Source organism: Alligator mississippiensis, chromosome 1, assembly GCF_030867095.1.
Source record: "Alligator mississippiensis isolate rAllMis1 chromosome 1, rAllMis1, whole genome shotgun sequence".
Lineage (NCBI taxonomy): Eukaryota > Metazoa > Chordata > Crocodylia > Alligatoridae > Alligator > Alligator mississippiensis.
The window spans coordinates 430,161,103-430,183,380 of record NC_081824.1 but is presented as its reverse complement, the minus strand read 5'-3'; the positions used below and the strand labels follow the sequence as shown (position 1 = coordinate 430,183,380).

The 22,278-nt window shown below is 41.0% G+C and overlaps 1 protein-coding gene across 3 annotated transcripts in view; it reads right to left on the bottom strand.

Annotated features, from left to right (window-relative positions):
- The window catches only part of ATP8A2 (ATPase phospholipid transporting 8A2), a 555,201-nt gene that overhangs the window by 5,496 nt on the left and 527,427 nt on the right, over positions 1 to 22,278 (bottom strand). For all 3 annotated transcript variants that reach the window (XM_014595931.3, XM_059720367.1, XM_059720356.1), the window contains one exon: positions 4,085 to 4,176. In XM_014595931.3, coding sequence (XP_014451417.2) covers positions 4,085 to 4,176 — 92 coding nt within the window. The remainder of the gene's footprint in view (positions 1 to 4,084; positions 4,177 to 22,278) is intronic.

The following is a 22,278-nucleotide window of genomic DNA, read 5'->3' as shown; positions in this document are numbered from 1 at the left end:
CCTTTTTAAAAAAAATTATTTCACTATAGATCTTTATGTGAAATTATCTTTATTCACTATAGATCTTTATATGAATTATCTTTATTCACTATAGAAATTATCTTTATTCACTATAGATCTTTATGTGAAATTACTAATATTTGTTTTAAAAAAAAAATCACTAAATTTGGTTAAAAATGTGGAAGTCTTGATACCTGATGAGAGGAGGTAACAGGCTTAAAAAAAAGATAATGAGTAGTAAGTAACCTGATAGTTTTTCCGATCAAAATGTACCAAAAAGAAAGCGATAGGAAGGCAGTGCCTTTAGGACAGAATATATGGTAGAATTAGGGCCACCAGGATGAACACATTATTCTTATTTATTATTTTCCAACTCTTATGCTGTGAAACCACCGAGAGATGACAGGTGCTATTTCTCTATTGATTAATAAGGTGTGAAATGCACTCTTCTTGTTAAGACTTACTCTTTGCTGTTACCTTATGCTGTCAAAGGAACAGAGGATTTCCTTTGCCAGCATAGGAAATGTGGGCCAGGGTCTGTAATCCTTATTCAGGCCCAGTTCCTCCTGATTTCAGTGGGAGTTCTGCTGGAGAAAAGCTAAAGGAGAGTGGGACTTAGCCCTATTTTTAAGTATGTGCAAGGTCAAATCACAGCCAACTGCTGACAGGAGGCAGGAAAGAGGTGTTTTGAATGGTGAGAACTAATATGGTGGAGAGATCAGATGGCATAATCCCCAGGTCTCCAAGGGTGGAGGGGAAAACAGTTCACTGGATTCTCTGAGCATGTGTGGAGCACCACCTCCATAACACTAGTCCCAAATGTTACAGGGAATGTGAGGAGCTGTGGGTCCCTGGTATTGGGGGGAATGGCTTAGTGTTGACGAATAGAGGAGAGCTGCTTTTTTGTACCCACTTAGTCCCCCAAGAAGGATGTTGCTGGTAACCGGACAAAATGGAACTGCTTGGCACTAGCACTGAAGTGACAAGATGGTGGAGTCAGCTGAGAGTCAGAGGAGACAGGAGACAGCGTGCGTAGAGGCTCAGGAGACAGCACCATTATCAACATATTCCCTTGGGCCCAGGAGTTTTAGGAAACAAACTGCTCCTTCCAAAGAACAACCCTCCCACTCAAGGGCAAGATGTGGAAGAACCTTGTGGCCTTCCCTGTTCAGAGAGTTGCATCTACAGAGCGATCCAACCTTTAATTAGAAGGAACTGATGCTTTTTCCAATGGCTGGGGGTTTTCAGAGTAGATGGGAATGGGAAATCCATCTGTAGATGTTATGGTGAGATCACTGGCACTGATTTCACACAGGTGTCTCAGACAGGAACTGCACCAGATCCTAGAGGGTAGTGATGTAATCACCCTCTACTCATTTCCATTGAAATGCTTTGTATTGCAGCAATGTTCAGCACACGGGCTTGACAAAAGCATAAAACTTTCCGTACTACAAGCCTCAAGTCAGTGAAATCCTAACTGGTATTTGCATCAAAAGCTCAGTGGAAAACCTTTGTTCATTTTCATAAATCTTTCTAAAAGTCACGTTGGGCAGAAAGGAATGTGGTGACTCTTGACAATACAGATTCTGGTTCAAACTACTGAACTTTTCTAGAATTTCTTCCAATAAGCCCAATTCATCAACACAAAATCAAGGCCAGAGACCAAGAAAACTAGCCATCAGGGTCTGAAATTCCTAAGTGTCCTTCCCTTGCCCTTAGGAACTATTAGGAGTAGCTCAGAAATCATTGCTGGTATGTGCATTATTCTAGTACTTATGTCATTCTAATATGCCTTAGAATCAAAGTGTGTTTTGATGCAAATCTTAGAGCAAATAATTTTTTACTTTTTTGTCAAAAGAATAAACAAAATATAACAGTGATTCGGGGGGTTACTTTACAACTTCTGCGGGGAGACTGTACCTGTTTTCTCTCTCCAAATTAAAGGGCACTAGACTTGTTATTTCTGTCACCGAACTTTGTTATTTTAAATACAAGCATCACAGCTCTAGTTGGAGTCACAAGGTCGAGGTTTAGAAGAGGCTGCAACCTTAGGGTGGGAATTCGAAGCTCAGTGAAATCACATGAATAGCTCTAGACTAAAAATACTGAGTGCAAGGAAAGTGTGATTTAAGTTATCTGCCTACCATGACAAAGCTACTGCCCTATTCACCAACTGCTACCTTTGAAGATTTGAGGTATTTAGCCAACATTTGTACAATTTAAAGCTGTGAAAATAGCACATATGGTCCCTGGATTTCACATGGTCCTAGACACAGAGTAGCTGGACGACATTTGGAAACAATGTTTGAAAATGGATGACAAGTTTTAGAGACTCATGGATCTGCCACAAAAGCCACTTTAAGTTTTAACAACTTCACCATGAAAATTTATACTCATGTGAAAAACAGAAGTATGATTGTGACTTGTTCTGACTGGACAGACTCATTTAATACTTAATCATAGGTATTTACAGGGAGTTGCTTAAGCAAATTAAATTTTATTTTGATATCTATTTCTCCTTTCTCAAAGTTTATCAACATACTCCTAACATAGCGATGCATTCTATGCAGTATAAGCACCTAGATCAGGTCCGACAGGGAAGGCGCAGGCACCACTTCGCTATGTGGTGGGCATGGCAGTAGGTTTGCCTCAGATACTAAAAAAACCCAAACCATTTTAACATGCTCATTCTGCCAAAACCCTCCTCTGAAAATGCTACCAAAAGTGGTTTATCTGAAAAGGAGAGATGAAAGCAGCACCCCTTTTCCGTCCAAACAAATAGGTGTTTCCTGGAAGGATCGCAGAGTCCAAGTGGCTGGAGAGAAGGGAGAAAATGACTTCTCCTTTCTCAGGTCATGGAACGGTAGTGGAGCTAGAGCTGCTCTGCAGAAGTCACTGAAGGCTCAAGGCTGCTCAAGCCCCTGGAGCCAGTATACTGCTGCCCCCATGGGGGGGAGAGAGCACAGTGGATCTGCGGATTATCCTGCCCTGTCCTGCATCCTTTTTGAGATGCAGGGATGCTGCATGTGACTCTTGCATGGGACTCTCAAATACTTTCTCCATTTCTGTAGAAAACCCACCCCAGCTTTATATAACAAGGTCCTGCTGAGCTGGTGTGGTTCTGCTGAAGAAAAGAGTGCAGAGGGCAAATGAGATCTGTCCCCACCAAACCTGCTGAAATTTTAAAGTGAACAATCTCACCCTCAAAAATCACCTCATGATAGAAGGCTGATATGGAGCAAAATGCAAAGTGCTTTGCCATACAAGTTAAGAGGACTATGCCTATTAATAAAATGAGCATGTTGTTGGCCAATAATTTACCCATGAAAGATATTTCACTTTACCACTAGCAAATTCAATATTTTCCCATGGCTGTCTGGGGGGATCTGACTTTTGGAGTTCCTTTTAAAGTTGTGGAAGCCATGATGGAAATCCAAATGTGTCAGATGAAAGTGCTAAAGACACAGGACCTACATTATATGTCCCTATGTGAAGTAGTCTAAACTGATGACCTCAGAAGCTGAGAGAGAGGCTGGTTCTCTTTTCTGGAAGGAGCAGGCAGGGTTAGGGTTGTGCCCATTACTTCCCCAAAAGACACCAAGCATATGAGCAAGGCAGGTGTTCAAACCATGGCCTGCTTTGTAAAAAGCATGTAGAAACTTCCCTAATTAATACCGAAGGGATACTGCTGTATTTGTAAAACTGCTGTTGGACAAGTATTTGTATATTTGGGAAGAAGCAGTTACTTTTTAAAACAGGGATCTCTTATAGCATTATTATCCTGCAGAGTGTTTAATTGTACAAGAACTTCAGAATACTGGGATTTCAAATTTATGGAATTTGTGTATTGGGATTTTGTCGTTTGGGCCAGTTGATTGGGTCCTAGGGAATTATCTGTATTCAAGCTTTACTAGCCTGGGGCCAAATACTCTAATTCCACTTCCAAATGTATGTCTCTTGGTTGGCAGCTCAGCCTCTGTACAGGATTATCTCTACCTACAATTTAATTATAAAATAATCATCTTCCTCTTCACTCACCTGGGACCAATGGCTGAGGAATACACATCTATAATCTGGTACTTACGTGATACGCCTTGCTGGACAGAATGAGCACGGAAGAGACTTGGAGGAGTCTTCCTGCCAAGCCTTTTTAATAAGTGATCACGTTCATTTACGCTGGAATAAAAAATTAAACACAATGAGTCTCTGGGTAATTTCACTACATCTCAGTGTGCTTAGCAATTACCTTGGCTTTGTTTTTTTAAAACAGTTGTAGTATGAAAAAAAAATCCTTTATCCTTCTTTATTTTAGGCACCATTAGGAGTGTTCTGCAACAACAGGACTCCTTCTTTTTAAGGCATGTTCGGATAAATTTACATCTATTCTATATGGATGGTCCAATATAACCGTTACATTACTGTGGCATCTGGATGCCTGATATCTTGCTTCTTGACATAACTGTACTGGACTTGAATCCCATGTTAGCTGAAGTGTGCTATAAAAACTTCCTTTGTATTACATGCACAATTCTTGGCACTCAGAAACTGCCTTAGAGAGAAGGAGCAATGTGTTTTTACTTAGTGGAGGATAAAAGGCATCTCTCACACCTGCAGAATGGCCAGAAATAACCAAAGATGACACCCACCAGAATTTTTTTCAAAAACATCATTCGCTCCCCTCCCCTCCACCAGAAAAACAAATTTTGCCTAGTTTTTGGTTAAAAAAAAAAGAAAAAAAGAAAAAACAACAAAAAAAGGAAGAACTGGTCTTTGGTTTATCCAGTTAAATTTCTAGTCCTTTAAGGATCTGAATTTTTCTTTAAAAAAGAAACTGGATGTTTTATAAAGCAAAAATCACAAAAGGAAAAAAACAAACACACCAACCCAGAGAGACAAAGAAGTTAGGACAGCTATAATGCATAAGTATAAACCTCTTTGTGGTCATAATCCAAACTGGATATTTGTAGTAAACTACTGTATGTTGCTCACAGAGTAAAACGAGGATATTAACCTTGCTTCCCTAATCTAGCAGAGAATTTAAGCAAATGCATAATGCTGAATGAGTAGTCCTGTAGATTTCAAGGGAACTACTAAGGGTAGGGCTGCATGCCCCCTGGGCCAATGATCCACAGGTTGCGTGCCACATGGGCTGCAGACCTCTGGGGCCCCTACACTGTGTGGGAAGGATAGGCAGCCTGGTTCCTCTCCCCCTCCCTCCCCAAGAAGTGCAAGCAGCCCAGCTTTCCTTCATCAGGTATGCAGCACCCTCCTGTTGCCTGCATGCAGGAGGGTGCTGGGTGGCGATGGAGCCGGGGGACGGGGATGCGACAGGAGGCAGAAACTGGAGGAGAGACAGGGAGTCTGGAGACCTCTGCTGCTGTAGCATCAGAAGCAATGGGGAGAGAGGCAGACCACCGGGTTTTGCACAGCACCACACCAATACGGTTTCACTGCTTCCACTGGGCATGTGAGTATGTGTGGAGCAGGTGGCCAGATCTCAGAAGGGGGCAGCATGTTTTCCCCTGGGTCTCCCTTGTACCATAGAGACGTGCCCTCTGAATTTTAACTATACATGTGCTTACTAGTGCCCTGCTTAATGAACAAACTATGCTTCAGAGTATGTAAAACGTTTGTCATGAAATACAAATTATTATGATTTATATTAGTTCCGAACAATGGTCATCTTATTGTTTCCTCTCATAACTGTAAATCACGAGTTCCTTCTGAATTATAGTGGTGCTACTGAACAAAAGATCAGACTCATTTTAGTCAGCCATTATTCATCCACTAGCTTGGTCTCCATTTTGGGCTGACCATTTCAGAATTTGGGGTCCACCTCTCTGCACACACCTCTTCTTTCTCCCCACCACTGTAGCTCCTCTGACTTAAGCCCTACTGATATATAGCAGTAATAGACTACATACACTAATGAATGGGGGGTTCTCTCCAGAGTGAGAACCAGAGTATCATTCTTTGACTATAACTATGATTTCACGTATATGTAGTGTGTGAAATTTAAACCCTGGGGAGCACTGCAGCTGCTGTAGTCAAGCCTACTGCAATTTTAACAGACAGCTCCCTTCCCACAGAAACAGTTACCTAATTTAAAAAAGGAAAAGGCTGTCAGAAATTCTGAAATGACTGTAATGTACAATACACCTATGTGGGCTTTTAGTCCACCTAGAATTTCATTAGATTCAGATCCAGGGTCAAATTTCCTGTGCAGTGTACTGACTAATAGGGGGAAGCACAGAAGAAAGAGGGAGGAAATCTTCCCCTCAAATTACTTTGTGGCCCGTGCCAGCCAACTGAAGCAGGGGTGAGACAACCAACAGATCCTTACGTATAGCACTACAATGCAAACAGGGTTCCTAGCTCCCTACATAAGTTCTCACACTCCTTTATTCTGCAAAGTGGAAGTTACATTACATTATAATGCTGTCCCCCACATACACAGAAACAGGAAAAATTCTTGAAAATAGAAATGACCGGACTGAGAATGCTGCTCTTAAATTACATTCCTACTTCTTGAATCTGCAAAGATTGCGAATACCAGGGGCAAGTAAGGCATGTATCTCTATCTGTGGTAGTTCTTTCACAAGCAGAGGAGTTGGTTACCTCCAGCCTTTTTTCTAACAAACTGAAAGTTCCAGCATTGTGAGGCTTGACAGGGAGGAGACAAACAGGAAAATCTGATTACAGGTGAAATTCTTGGAGCTTTAGAATATCCTGGGTATTACATTTCTCCAGAAATTTAGTTTCTTCTACTGATCAGAAACCTATGTATTTTTAAGGTCTATGGATTTTCTCTCTTTATCATAGAACCATCAAGTACAGCATCTATTGAGCAAAGCTGTCATGTTTCCAAACTGCATCTGCTCAGGAATCATTCTGGACCCAGACCAATGGAATCCCACAAGCCAAAGAAACTGGCACCTGTTAGCCAGGGAAAGGAAGCTATTCCTTGCAGCACTCTCCAGGCTACCTCTCTGCAGCTTTCCATCTGCTAAGAAATCCCATAATTTAAAAACTGATAAGCTGTCAAACTGAACTGCAGAATGTAGGGTTTTTTTTCTTTACACACATGTTCTGAAGCTTTGTTTTTAAATGCTACTCTGAAGAGCTCTATTCTCTTTACCTTTGGAAAGAGTCTCCAAAGCTCAAAAAACAATCCTTATATTATTATGTATATTGTGGAGGCACCCAAAAGCCTCCACAATATCAGTTTCGGCCTTAGAAATGCATAATATTTGTGACATAAGATGGGTGATAGATAGGGATACACTCAAACATAACTGTTTACCTACATTTAATAAATTGTTTAAAATAATGCATATAATCATCTGACTGCACTTTCTTGTAGATACAAACACTAGAGCCCAAATAAGTTGGGAGTACAATGCAAAAGATGATCTTATGCTGCTTCCAATTTCCTGCAGTGAAGCATCAGAGCAAACAGAAGCAGTAAACTACAGAGATTGTAATGGAGCATGGAAATGAAACCTCTCTCTAGGTCCAGTTCTTAGTGGCTATGGAATGAAGGATAAGTATAAATATTATGGAGCATCACAGAAGTTGAGAACCCAAGATTCGTGAAGCATCACTACCCCCAAATAAGGAAGAAAGGAGCTGGCTCCCAAAGAGCTGGAAAGAGGAACAATGAGAGAGGGGGCTTGGAGGAAGTTTATAGCCTAGTCAGCAGTTCCCAATCTGTGGTACGCAGACAACCTGTCAGTGGTACGCGTTAACACATTTATTATAATTACTTTATATGACAAAAATTTGCTGGTGGTACTTAAGGATGTATCATTTTAAATTGGTGGTGCACAACCTGTCAGAGTTAGGGAACCGCTGACCTAGGTGATACTCCACAATGTTCATATTTAGACTTCATTGTACAGCTACCAAGTTATATGTCATACACCAGACTGCCATTGTGCCTCCATGCAGGAAAGAAAACATTAGCACATCTATTGGAGATCCATGAATCGTTCCATCACTAACCATCATAAAATGGATCAGAGAACTATATATAGAAGTAAAAGGGCATTTTACAGGGTTGCAGGCAGAAATGTATGGGTAGGCTCTGACCTCTAGAGAGAGAGGAAAGAGGCCCAAAGATAATTCTACAATCATTGTTAGGTTTTTAGCATGGAAAAAATATGGAAAGTATCTCTGAAGATCCAGCTAACAGAATGGAATAGAGAGAGATATAGGATGTGCCTTCAGAAAACTGTTCAGCTAACTCATAAGAAAATCAAACATGGACATAGAAAAATTTTCAGAAAAGGATTCCTGTAAGAAGAATGGAAGGAGAGACAGGAAGACAGCAGGGCAGTGTACTGTCTTCCAAGAGACAAGACACGAGTTGTAATTCAAAGGAACACTGCACTAACATTGCCAAGCTGCTCTGTATACTTGAGCTAGCTTGTTTTAAACTAGTCTGGATACATCTGCATGGCACAGCACCGTACAGTGCAGGCATCCCCGAAGAATGGTGTGCTCCACAAATGACAAGCAGGGGTCCACTAGTGATAGTGCATATTGGCACAAATTACCCTGTCTCATGGGCTCTCTCACAGGTTGCAGACAACCTTCAGAAAACTAGGGCTAAGGAAAATAAGATTCATATGAACTCTTCTGAGAGGCATCAGTTGGAATAGTGAGTTTTATTTTGGGCTCTGCTTTCTAAGAAAGAGGAAGAAAAACTGGAGAGCATCTAGAGAGTTACAAGGATAACACGGGGGTTGGAATGTGTGCTGTAGAAGGAATATCGGCGAGAACTAGGCACGTTTAAAATTTGGAGAAAGGGAGATTAAGAGGGGATGTGATAGTAATTTTCAAATATTTGAAAGGCTGCCATAAAGAAAAAGAGAGAGGAACTGTTTTCCCTAGCCATGGATGGCAGACCATGAAACAATAGATTTAAACTGCAGCAAAGCAGATTTAGATTAAATCTCATTAAAAAAGAGAAAAAACACCTTCCTAACTGTAAAAACAACAGAATAATTGAAACTGTGCAATTGCTTTCATTGGGAGTTTTTAGGAAGAGGCTGAATAAGCATTTTTCTGGGCTGTGCATCCTGAATTTGTGCAGCAGGCTGGACTAGATGACCCTGGAGATGCATCCTCTGTCCCATGAGTCTCGTTCTTCATATTCTGCAGGTGGAGCACAACAGAAGATTCCAAAAGTGCTGTGTAAGGGCAAAGAAGTGTTGTGTCAGGTAGAGAGTTTGGTCACTGTGCAACGCTGGGGAGAGGGGCTGTTTGGGTGGCCCCTAGATCAGCAGGAGAACTGAGTCTTCTAGGGCACAGGCTAGATGGACTAGTTTAGAGGATATTAAACTGTTAACAAAAATGGATGGTAAAAGTAATCACAGAAGTCCACACACTTAGAATAAAATGCTGCTATGGAGAACAAAATTAGCCAAAACAGTAAAGAACATGAAGAAAATAAAATTTTATTTGCCTCAACATAAATGCTGGGTAATAAGACAACCTTGAATTGCTCATTTATCATCACAGTTCATCCACTGTTTGAATCATAGAAACCTGGTAGGATGATTGCAGTGATTGTAAAAGTTAAGGTCAACAGTTATAACCTATTTGGGGATGAATGAGTTGGGGAAAAGCCCCTAAAGTGTCTGTCTACAATGTTTAAGGAGGAGGGGGAAGGGTGCAGAAGCTGCTTTATGGGGATACGAATCTGAGCGATATATGCTGGAGGTCTCATGCTGCCAATACTAAAATGCCTGAACTTTCTAAACATTACAGGAGACCATTTATTAACATTAAAATGTTACATTCAACCCAAGAAAAATCTGTCAAGATCTCATCTTGGCAGATGAGGAGGAATTAAAAATTAGTGGCAATTAAGTATAAATGATCATTCACTTCAATGGGTTTTGGGTCAGGACTAGTCAACTACTCAATTACAGACTTATGTGTAGATCTATTTACAACACAATTTTCTGAATGGGAAACAAAATGTCATTTAAACCCAGGTAATGCTGCTGAAATGTGACATCACTCAACACAAAATCTAAAAGCAAGAACATGCTAATTAAGGAACAACACTTAACTGAACCCTAATGTCCACACTGATATGACCAGATTTCACACTTCCAAAAGGAGTTTTCCTCTGCTTCCAGGAGACCAGGCAACACACTACGCACAACTCATCCTTCTCTCTCAAGCTACAGTGCAAAATCTTAACTGTGACATCAGACTTCTTTCAAAGGTACAATACACTGCATAGTGAACTTGTGTATATATACGGTAATGCTGAGTATTCGCCAAACTTACTAAAATTATACGTAAGCCTTATTTACTACTAGTTCTGCTTCTGTTTTCACTGCGACTCTCTACAGGTGTATGTATTCTCCCATGTAGGATCTCTGCAAGACGAGAGCCCAGACTGTATGTGAAGGTGCATCAAGGAAACAGATGGATTACAGATGAAACCACACCTAGAGTCCAACATTAAATCCTGGGCACCTCAGGAACAGGTTGTCAAAATGGAATTAGTTAAGAGAACAGATGATGCTAGGGAGCCAAAAACATGAATTTATGAGGAATGAGTCAAGGAATGAAATAAATGTAAACAATGACTTTGGGGAGTGAGAGACATAACTAATAATGGGCAAATACACAGGACAGCGGAAATACACTGGGTGGTATGAAGGCTTAGAAGAGCAAGCCAAACAGAATTTTGAATGGATGCCAGAAAAAATTTCCTAATCTGAAGATTAGGAAGGTCATTTAAAGGAATTGGTAGAAAGTTCGTTATGTAAGTAATTTAAAACAAGACTAAATATTAATAGCAGAGAAGTTGTATAGGAAACAGCACTTTAATGGCTACCTGAGATGGTCAAGGTAACCTTAAGACCTTTACTACTGCCAGCGTGACTGCTTAAACCAACATTATGCAAATATGTTAAATCACGTGAGGAATGGAAGGAACTGACTAAGGTGATATAATATTTCAAATGACGTTTTTCTACTCATGCACAAAACTGCTCAGACATCTTGAGTCTTAATTGTCCTAAGGTGTCAGCTAAGACATTCAGTAAAAAGATGTTTTTGTCCTTTTTTTCCCTCTCAAAAAAGCAAACAGCCCCTCTGCCTAGGCAACAAACATCTGGCTTTACACATTCAAATGAGGAGCATCAAAACAAACAGAATAATTCAAAGCTGACCACAAGGTCCTGCTGGCTCATTTGCTCAAGTAATTAAAAAAAGATGAGCTTCACCACCAATTAACCTACTGAGCACTAATTAGCGTTAATGAGGATTTGAGGTACTTGGTATAGCGTGACCCAGAATGTCCTCCAGAGTTCACTAATTGGCTGGTGGCAAAGGCAGGGCTCACAAAGAAGGGAAGGTTAAAGTGGATGCAGGTGTTTCACTTAAAATAGAGTCTCCCTGGGAAAATAAATGCCCCCGTTTGGGTTTAAAAAATCCAAGGCTTTTTTTTTTTTACTGCATCTTAGAATTCATGCTCTGCTGTGATCTGTTAGCAGAACTACAGAATATGAGCAAGATCTATTTTTTAAACCTATTCTGTCAGGACCATTTAAACTTGCAGTGCAAATACCAATAAAATATATATGAGATTATTTGTTTTTGTCCTTCCCTTCCACTATCTTGTAGGAAGAAATGTAATGTTAGCAAATAGAGCCCAGTGAGTCTACTCAGAGCTCTACAAATCTAAATAAACGAATAAAAATATGCATACCTTAGCTGCCAGCCCCCTACCCTAGGGATATATTAGTAAATACAAGGCAGAAGTATGACCTAGAGGATCCTTAACCTTAACTATAACCTTAAGTCATTGCACTGAAGTTTGAGACAAGAGGACAGAAAATCATTCAGCTCTTTCTCTTGCCACTCAAATGCTTATGAACCCTTCACCCTTCTTTCTGCAGGTGTCACAATTTCTTCTACTCAGTACAGTAACAACAGTTAAATCATGGTATAGCTGTGATGGACAGCAGAAAAGCCTTGAAGTGCAAACTGAAATGCAGCCCTTTACTCCAGTAGATATTTTCCCTTTTAAGAAGGACTGGGACATGGCCCTTTATTTAGTATGTTTCTTTCTTCTGTCACACATCCCATTAAACATGGCTGTGCTTGAGGTGCCTTGCTCGGTTCTGATTCCCCTCACTACGAAACAGCTTTGAAGTCAATGGTGTTGCACCAGCACGAAGCAGGTGCAAGAGATGAAATATATAATAATTTTAAAAGTCTGATGAGGATAAGCAGATACTAAAATAAAATAGTGACAAGTTTGTCCCTGGACTGGATTTTTTTCTGGGGCAGTGGAAGGTTCACTGGGGGGAGGCAATGTCATTTAGAGTCAAATCCTGGAATGGGTTTCTTCTTATTTTTGCGGCAAAAACATGAAGCTGGGATCGTGTTGTTTCTGTGTTGACGTCAGTTGTCACTGAAAGTAACATTTCAGTAAAATATTAAGGGAAAGAAAAGCAGAACAAACTCTGGAACTGTAGAGGCTCAGCACATCAACTGCAACAGTCTGTACTGTTGAAAAAATAGTTTGTTGGCTTTCATTTTGTCCCTTGATGCTCCCTCCTGTTCCCTTAAATTAGTCAATTTTCTAATAATAATGTCTCTTCCAGATTAATCAGTGGTTTATACATACTGCATTTCATGCAGGCATGACTATGGCACAGGAGATTAGCAGAGTCCTCCCTCATTACTGGAGTACCAATTATTTTTTCAGGGTTGCCTTCTCTGCAATATTCATCCCAACTCTCAGTTATTTAAGCATCATATTTGTCACCTATGTACCCAGCATCTAAATATTTACAGCATCTTGGTCGCTGTTTTGGTGGTCAAAGGATGAACTGTATACCCCATTCAAACCCCATCAACATACCTTAATAATAGTCAGGAATAGATTGCCCCATGCCAAGACCCTATCCCTTGCTGAGCACACTCTTTACCATTCCCACCATTACAGGCCCAAATTTAAGTGGTTTTTCTTTCAATTAAAACACTTTGTCCATTTAAAAAAAATCAAACCTGTGTATTATTTGAGTTCATAAGTAGAGAAAAGTTAAAAAGGAGCTATGTTAGCAAGGGGATTGATTCAGCAGAATGGAAAACACAGTCCCTTGACTAGTTAGGTTGAACGAGTCCTGTGAAATAATTTCAAGGTGAAATTCATTCTGACCCTGAGGATCCACCAAGAACCTATGCACTGAAGACCCCACTTCAGCCCACTGACCAGAATTTCGTGAAAGCGCCTTCTACAGGAGAATGTCACTCTTCATGACTGGGGGAGTGGGTATCTGAGTCCCTATTACCCTTGTAACAGTGATAAGCACAAGTAGCCAGGGGCTTGCGCTGGCAGTCTCTCTCCACTGTAGTTCAGGGAGAGGAGATGCTATTTTTAGTCATCTGGCATAAGAGTGCTGGAATGTTTTACTCCCTGAGATCAATCAGGGTAGAAGGACTTTCAATTTTAAAAGCAAACAAACAGACAACTGATAATGAAGCTGCAAAGTAATCAGCAGAGATCTCTAGAGCACTTCTTGAGGAAGCTCTCGGTGCCCAAGGCTTTTAGTACTCGGGAAAACAAAACAATGCAACAAAATCAGTGGTTGTTTTTGCCAAGTCAGTGTCCAGGCACATTTTCAGAAGACACTTAAGTGGAACAGCTGAAATAAAAGAGAACATCCATGTGTTTCCCTGTAATTATGCAATAAACTATCAACAAACACTAAGGCCCATGTTCTGTCTGAAGTGCTCTTCTGTTGCCAAGTGCAGCTGAGGAAGGCAGGGAAATGACAGGCAAGAATCCTGCCTGCAGTACTTGCTAGAGCCATCCCATCTTTCCCTCCATTGCACTAAGAAGCCATGCTACAGGCAGTACCAGTGACCTCTTTTTCAAGCAACAGTGACTTCCCAATATGCTCCTTTTGAAAGATGGTGGAGACATGTTGCCTTTAAAAGGCCTTCCATGGCTGTTGGGGTAGTGTTCTTCTCTTCCTACTCCCCAGGCATCACCACCTCTTCAGGGGAGCCACAGTCTTGCCCTAGACGGAGCAGTAGCTGCTTTGGGAACTGGCCTGTTCTCTTCTTTAATGCTAGTTACACTTTTCAAGACTCAGAGAACACAATGATCATTTGTACATATCAATACCTATCAATAGCTTGCGAGTTTTACATCAACCCAGTCTGTATTTGTCCTCTCCCTCTTTATGTAGACCTTGCACGAAGACAAAGTGACTGATCAACAGGGCCAACAGCAGGATCATACCTATCCAAACCAACTTATATAAATCCATAATCTAAACTCCTCATAGAACTATGATCAACCCTGTACTCCGCTGCTACTGCCATGCTTCCTCCAATGAACAGAGCAAGTCTTTTGCTGTCATCCAGCATCTGGCAGAAAGTGTGCATGGACAGCCTTGTGCCTTCTGCTGGCTGCAGCCCCTCTGGCAGCTAGTGCTTTGTGCTTTGGTGGCACAGCTGCCAAGTGGAGCTGTGCCAAGCTGCCAGAAGTTCAAGGATGTGTATGCATTCTGGTAGCTGCTCTCTGCCACCAGAAGTCCTTGAGAGGCAAAATGTGTCCTTTTGTTAACAACGTTTACTTTCCATTGTCTTTTATTCCAAATAACGTCTCGATGAAAATAATGCTTTCCTTCTTCTGGCCCTTGGACCAGCCCAACCTGCATTTTTTATGATGTTATAATCAGGATTGTATTTCAAACTTCAGCTACATTGGGTAACGCCATGCACCTGCTTTAATAAATGTATTTTACTTGCATAGGAAAATGAAGCAAACAGCCCAGCCACTAGGCATGACTGAAAATATTAAGTCTGAGAAAACTGTAGACAACAAACGGTAACAATTAAATATATGTTACATCTTAAGCATTTTTTATCCTAAAGAGCTTCAAATACTTTAATACACTTTCACACTTCATTATGTATCTGGACACATACACTACAACTAACTGCCCTCAAACCAGCTAATGTACTTGACCCAGAGCAAAGGCTGACCAAAGTGCTGCCTCCTGCCCCTCTAGAATATGGACACTGGCTAAACTTCAACCTCTGAAAAACAGACAGTGAAAAGCGTGACTTACTGCTTTGCACTTCAGTATCAGAACTATTTATTTCTTGTCCTTAAGTGTTTCACTTTGCACTTGCTGGAGTGGGTGCTTGGTGGTAACGTCCATAGATAAAGTTGCGGTGCAATTCCAATTATAACATTCTTTTCTTACCCACTCATACTTTTCAGTAACAGTCACCTTTGAGGCTGAAATTTTCCATGCTTGGTCTCAGCTCAAAGGTGATTTTTTTTTTATTAGAAAGTTTGAACAAAGTCTATTCAGTCTTTTCTAACATTGGTGAAAGTAGACAATGTACTGAGGTGGAGAGTTAAACTCCCCAAATCCTCGTAGCAATCTTTTTTAAAAGCAGAGCAATAGTTAAAATGGCTAAATACTGAAACTTTTTCTGGACATTGTTCCTGGTAAAGACTAAGGCATTTGTTTCCTTTGGAAAAACAAACAGCTTTTGATTAAAACAGCTTTTGATGAATATTTAGTAACAGTCTACTGGGCATGCAGTATTTTCATTTCTTTTCCCTTTGCTAAAGTTTACCTTTTCCCTATTCCTCTTTGTTACTCATGTATATAGGATGCAAATTCTCCTTTCCTTTCCCCTGAGGTGGGGGCGGTAAAGTAGGAACCTGGGCCAGACAGACTGCTGAAGCCATTAGGTTGTAGGAGTTGTCATGGAGCAGTTCTCCTACTGTGCAGTTAGAAGGGAAGATTCCTTCTCCTTTCCCCTCTGGAGACCCTACAGCCCAGCATAGTTATTATGCCACAATAACTCAGGATTAGGCACTGAGAAGCACACTGGCCCCTTCAACTGTAGCTGTGATGTCCTTGTTCCCCTCACCTCCCCTCTCCCCCAAAAATTACTTGATGAGAATAATCAGGATGTGAGGCAACACTGTACTGCAGAGGGAGCAAGTAAAATAGCTTGCTCGGTTGGCACAAACTGCCAGCTGGAGATTCAGTGTTTATCTTTGCAAATGCTAGGGCCACTCTTCTGTAATGCTCTTCAACTCAGAACAAACTTGAACCGTGGTTGTAAATGCATTGTGCATGGGCACTAGAAATGCCGGAAATTAACAATACTTATTAAATGAGGAAATAACTGCTGTGACTCTTTCCTGATATCTGGAAAAAACCAGGGCAGAGTAAAACAAAATAAGCATTTTCCATGGACTGCAGATGGACATTTGCCATATGGAATCAGAAAGAGTTTTACTCAAAAAAAAAAAAAAAAAAAAAGCTCTGATATAATTTTATGTGCATTTTGCTAGTAAAAAGTGTCTAATATCTTTTTACTAGGAAAACTAGGAGGAACAAATCCATAAATATGCCAGTCACTTTGTTGTGTATGCTGATGGGGAAGTCTTGCCTTCCCTTCCCAGAAATGGTGCAAAGAACATCTGGAAAATTTGATAAAAATCCCCAAAACCTCAAAAAAGAAAACAAGCCTCTCTCCTTTGTAGCCTGATTTTAGGTTTGGCTACATGAGCCGGGCCAGATTCTGATCATGCATGGAGTTATGCATGTTTGGAGGAAAGCCACTGAAGTCACAGTGCAAACGAGATTAAGATTTAGCCTACCACATGCAGTGCCATTTACCAGATTAGAACATGGAACATATTTTTTAAAATACCCTTCACCTCTTTCAGTGATACCTGCCTATGTGAAATGATTTGTTGACATGGTCTCCCTCACTTACATGGATGTAATTTGAAATGCACCAGATCAGAACAAAGGAACAAAGTCCTCTGAAATATGAGGACAACTTGCTTCTCTCAAATCCTGTAGAAAAGTTCTCCACTGCCCCCAGGATCAGGCCCTTACATTCACTTAAAGGTTTATTTAAAAAAAATAAACATGTTTTAGTTATTCTATTCCTCCCTCTGAGTCTTAAAGCATTAGACTACAGCACTCAGGCAGGGGCCCAAGCCAGATTTCCCCTATTCTCCTTTTTCTTCTCTCAAGGGGCCTATTGAAGGAGCAAGCCTTCATGAGTGCCTGTGTCAGCTGTCTGATCACTGATGGGGTCACACAGCTATTGAAATGACTAGATAGGCATCTGTATTCATGGACCAAGTAAAACTGAAGGGAAGATAAATAAGATAGCTTGCTTTAAGGGGGGAAGCTAGTCATGCAGCTCTTTGTACCAAAGCAACAGAGTAAGTTAGACTCAGTGAAAAGCACTTAAATGAAAGGGAATCTCAGCCACAACGTAGTTCCTTGTTGGGAAGAGACAGTGAGGAGACTGCGAGGATCTGCTCCTCAGACTACACTGAAAAAAAATAGGCTGTGTTTTTTTCCTATCTGATGATAAAAATAGCTGGCATAAGCTTTAATGCAAATGTAAAGAGTTCAAATTATAGGAGGCAAAAAAAGCATATAGAAAATCTTACACAAAAGACCATGACATTGTTCCTTTATTGCACAGGTCTATACCCCACTGAGTCAAAAACCTGATTTAGCCTATTCCCGTACTATTTTACCAAAAGACTAATGTGGCTTCATAAAACCGTCTTGAATGATTTGGGAGAAATGCCTTCATTTACCTACATGATGTGGACACTTCTCAGTTATACCCCAAGCAGGCCCTTCAGTTCCTTGTAAAGTGCGGAGAAAATTGGAAAAGCAGCACCACTATTCAGTATAAAATAACAATCTTCTCACTCTGTCCTCAGCTCTCCATTAAAAAAAAATCTCTAAAGGGAGTTCTCAGTGGCAATTCTGAGACACAGAAACCCTCTTAAATAGAAAAATCCACCTTCACAAAGCAATGGGCTGTACTGCTTTATTCTCAGCCTATTAGTAGGGCATTGTGGTAATAAACTGACACGGATTTCCAAGGTAATGTTCTCTTTTGTCCTTAATCAGCCTTTACTCAGACTGAACTCCTGCTGACTTCAATAAGTAAGTGGTTAGACTGAATGAAAACTTAACAAGAAACTCAAATTTTGGCCCTTTATGAGTCATGATTTGGTTATAAACATTTTTAGTGCAAAAACTCTCTCCAGTTCTTTTCAGGGCTCCTTAATGCATACAGATCTGTCCCAAATGTGTTTGTTTTCTTTGTGTAAATCTTGCAAGTTAACATGATCACTCAGTTCCTCTGGTCAGGTGCCTCCACATGTCCATGTTTGCTTTGGCATGTAAACTGTCCATCTCGCCTCCTCAAACTCATGTAAATTTAGTGCTAAATTCTGCCCTTTGTTACAAAAGTGTGCCAGGGGGCCTTTTCTTTTCCCACACCAAAGTTCACTGATATTGCAGCTGGGCTGGATTCCAGCCCAGAACTCTCCTGAGTGCCAGGTTTCAGAGTGGCTAATGAGCCAGTGGACTCACCAATGGTAGCTTGAGAGCATAGCAAAGCACCCACCCCACTGCATGCAAAGGGGTCAAGATTGGGAAGATGTTTTTCCTTGTTCCCATAAATTGCCACCAGCGACAACAACTCTAAAGATAATTGGTACTTTTCCTTAAATCCCAGCTCCTGGAGTCATGTGACTGCAAAATAATTTCAGTTTTCATTAAACACACACGAGTATGTCTCTAGTCCTCATAATTGAGCAGAAAAGCTAAAATGCGAGTTACAAAGGTTCAAAATCAGCATACAAAACAAAAACACATTTAAAAATGCAGCCAAAATCATGTTTTTTTTCCAAATGCAATTATTTTGATGACACATGATACTCATTAATTTTGGCTGCTTGGAGCTGCTATTTCCCCCTTGCACAGGCAGAGTACTAGACATACCTATCCCAAGCTGGCTCTACCCTCTGGGACTCACCTGCACCTCACTATACTGGTGAGTAAAGGCAAGAGTTGGTCATTGATTCATACAATAAAAATAAAAAAGCTTTAGATCAGACAGGGTTGAAATTCAGCAGAGTTTAATTTAATTTAACTAGTCCTAGTGGAAATTGTTTATTTTTCATTCACCTGAAAAATTATAACCGTTTCAATCAAGTGCAGTCACTAACAAAGGGGTATTCTGATTTGGGCAGTATAGGTAATTCACATTGGCACCACCCAGAGCCTTGAGCCCTTAACCACAACCAAAGTATGGTCTAAGGCTAGGCCCTAGGGTGCCATGGTGCCTGGCTTTTAAGTGACATAACCAATCCAGATGACTACTGAAGACAATTTGCACCCTACTGTTTAAATCCAGATGTGCTCATTACCTTCTGGGGTCTTTGAATCACCCTCCTTTAGGCAGGAGAGTTTGTAATATCCAAAATTTGCATCCCAGTCTCATGTAAGTGTTCCTATGGACAGTCCTGGATTTTGAAGGCTGTCTCAGAGTCCCAGCTGACTGGTGAAAATTGAATCAGAAGTCCTGGAATCGCAAGGGTGTGAGGCACAGTTGGGTGGAGAGGCAGAGCAGCATAGTGCACTAGCCAGGCAGGTGGGCAGGCACCACTGCTCCTGAGCAGAAGCAAAGCGAGCAGACTGGAGCTGTGCCCAGCCCAGCTCCCCCCCCCAGCAGTGGTGGAGGCAGGAGGAGCCAGGACCGACATATGTGGGTTGGGTGGCACCTGCTTCAGCAGTGTCTGCCTGCCCACCAGCCTGGCACACCATGCCGCTCTGCCTCCCTGCCAGACTGTGCCTCTGCCCGTCTGCCTTTGCCTTCTGCAGCACAACTGACTTGGGGTGGAGGAGAGGGACAGTGTCCCAGATTTCCTTAAACATAATATGGTCACCCTAGTGATGAAGCTAATTAGCCCTGTAAGTCTCTCTCTTATCTTTAATGGGGTGTGAAGTATTTTGTGATTTTTTTTTTGCAAAAGACACTATACAAAAATACCGTATACCACAAGGGACAAGGAAAGAAGATCCTGCTGACAGCCAGTTTATCTCCCAGCCCTGCCTGGACAAAGCAAACACCAAGTGGGCATGTTTTAAGGAACACTTCCAACAAGTGCTAACATTTTACTTAGAGGGAACCAGTAGCCCTGTGAAGTTTTAATATAGGTTTACCCTTCTCATTAGAAACAAGTGGACTCTGGTTACTCACTTCCCTTCCTAGGTAGTTTCAAAGTAAATACGAATATCATAGCTATCAGTGGGGGCACCCAGCAGGAGGAAGCAAAGGGAAAAACATCCCAGCATGCCTGATTCCCAGCAGCCCTCACAAGATTAAAATAAATAAATAAATAAATAAATATAAAATTCTCTCTGTCTCTGAACAGGCAGATCCTCAGCTCCAGGAAATTCCCAGTTTACCCACTTACCAGTCCATCTTTAAGGGACAGGCACATGATTTCAAGCAGGTGTGAAAGAGCCAGGAGACAAACAAAAGAGATAAAAGACAGAACAATTCTGAGGAGTGCTCAGGAGGCCACATCTTAAGCATGACACGCCAACCTCTCACAGGCTGAGGCGCTCCACCATTATCTAGTTCACAGATGGACCACCCAGAAAATCTGGGAGCAATTAGGAGGGAGAAAAAACAAATGCATGGTGGGGAGGGAAGGAGAGATTCCTTACATCATCTCCAAGCAAGCGTTTCGAGAATGAAGTGAATCTATATGAAGGAGGAATGCAGATGAAAGAGTTTGCAGTGAAAATATAATAAAATAAAGGCAAAGAAAACATGAAGCATACAAAAGAATTATAACATGGCCATTAAATTTACAGAAAACCACGACAGCGTGTGAACATAAATGAGGAAGCTGATCAAGTTCTAAGAGGCACATACATGCACATGTAAAGGGCTTAGCACACTAAATGCCTCTTCATGACTGCTAATGGTATTTCAATCTGCCTTTCCAACCCAGGGATTCATTATGCAAGGAAAACACATTTCCTTTCCTCCCTCTCAGTGTCAGTAATAGGCAGTTAATATTGTCAGTAAAAAATGTAAACATCATGAAGCAACATAAACACAACTGCACATACTACACAAATATGAGAACCACCATAACAGCTGGGAGGGAGCGGGGGGGAAGGGGACTTATGCTAACAGTCCCTAGATGAATGTCTGGAAGCCATGCATTCTCAGGTGACTGTTTCATTTAACTGGACCAACAGTCTGGTAAGTCTCTTGATCATGAGTTCACAGCATTAATGTATGTCTTTACACATATTTTTGCCTGGAGGTCATTTTTGTTAGGTGCCTAATTTTAGACATTCAGGTTTCAGATTTGGCCTAAATTTATTCTGTAGCACAGATTTTGTGGGTCATATTTGTTGTAAATTACCATAGGTGTAACCTATGTACACTTACAAATAAAAGTATACACTTGCAGCACATAGAATAAATAGGGGAAAAAAACCTCGTTTCATTAAAAACGACCCCAAACATTTGAGGTTTGATCCATTTATTTTGTACTATTTTTATCTGCAACCTAGTCCCTGAGGAGCAAGATTTGTGCATATATTTTAACAAACATGTTCAAATTCACACTAACGACCAAAACTTTTTCAGCTTTAGTCATCACAGCAAATTCATTTCTTAGTAACTTGCAACTTAGCAAGCGCTATCTGTAGGGAAAATTAAGTTGAAAATTCACTATCCAGCTTGTCTCGGCACCAGCTACAATATGGCAATTAGTTTACCTTAGAGTAGACATCAAAGACTCAAAGGATGACCCTGCCCTACAAGACTGAAATCTTTTTAAAAGCCCCATTCCACTCAGTTTGCTAGTTTATAAGGTTTGCTAAAATCCTGTTTAATGATCATGTAGTTTCTTAGCAGGTCATGTGGTGCCATATTGTTTAAGGAACACAAGAGTTAGTTATAAAACCTTTTTGAACTCAGGAAGCTTTCCGATTTGCTGATGCAGAGCCACATTCTAAGAAGGTAAATGAAACTGTCTGATGCTAAAGCAGCCCTATGATTTTCTTTAGCTCCTTTCACACCAGACAAAGGTTCCCACACAACACATATGCTCCTTCACAATGAAGGATTCAATAACAGCAATACGTTCAAGTCCATATGGTGCAGAAGAAGCAGAATGAGAAGCTGAGAAGCCTGCAATTGTACCCCTGTCAATTACAGGGGAAAGTGAGAGCATGAACGCTCAGGAGGTGGGCCTAGCTGAGCCAGGTATGTGCACGCCATCTTTTCTCTTTTCCATCCCTTCTTTTAAGAGCTGGCTTAACTCTCTTTGCATCCTCAGTCACCTAATTTTCTTCCCCATATGAACATGCAGCTTCAATTTAAAGCAGTCCAGCTCAGTGGCCA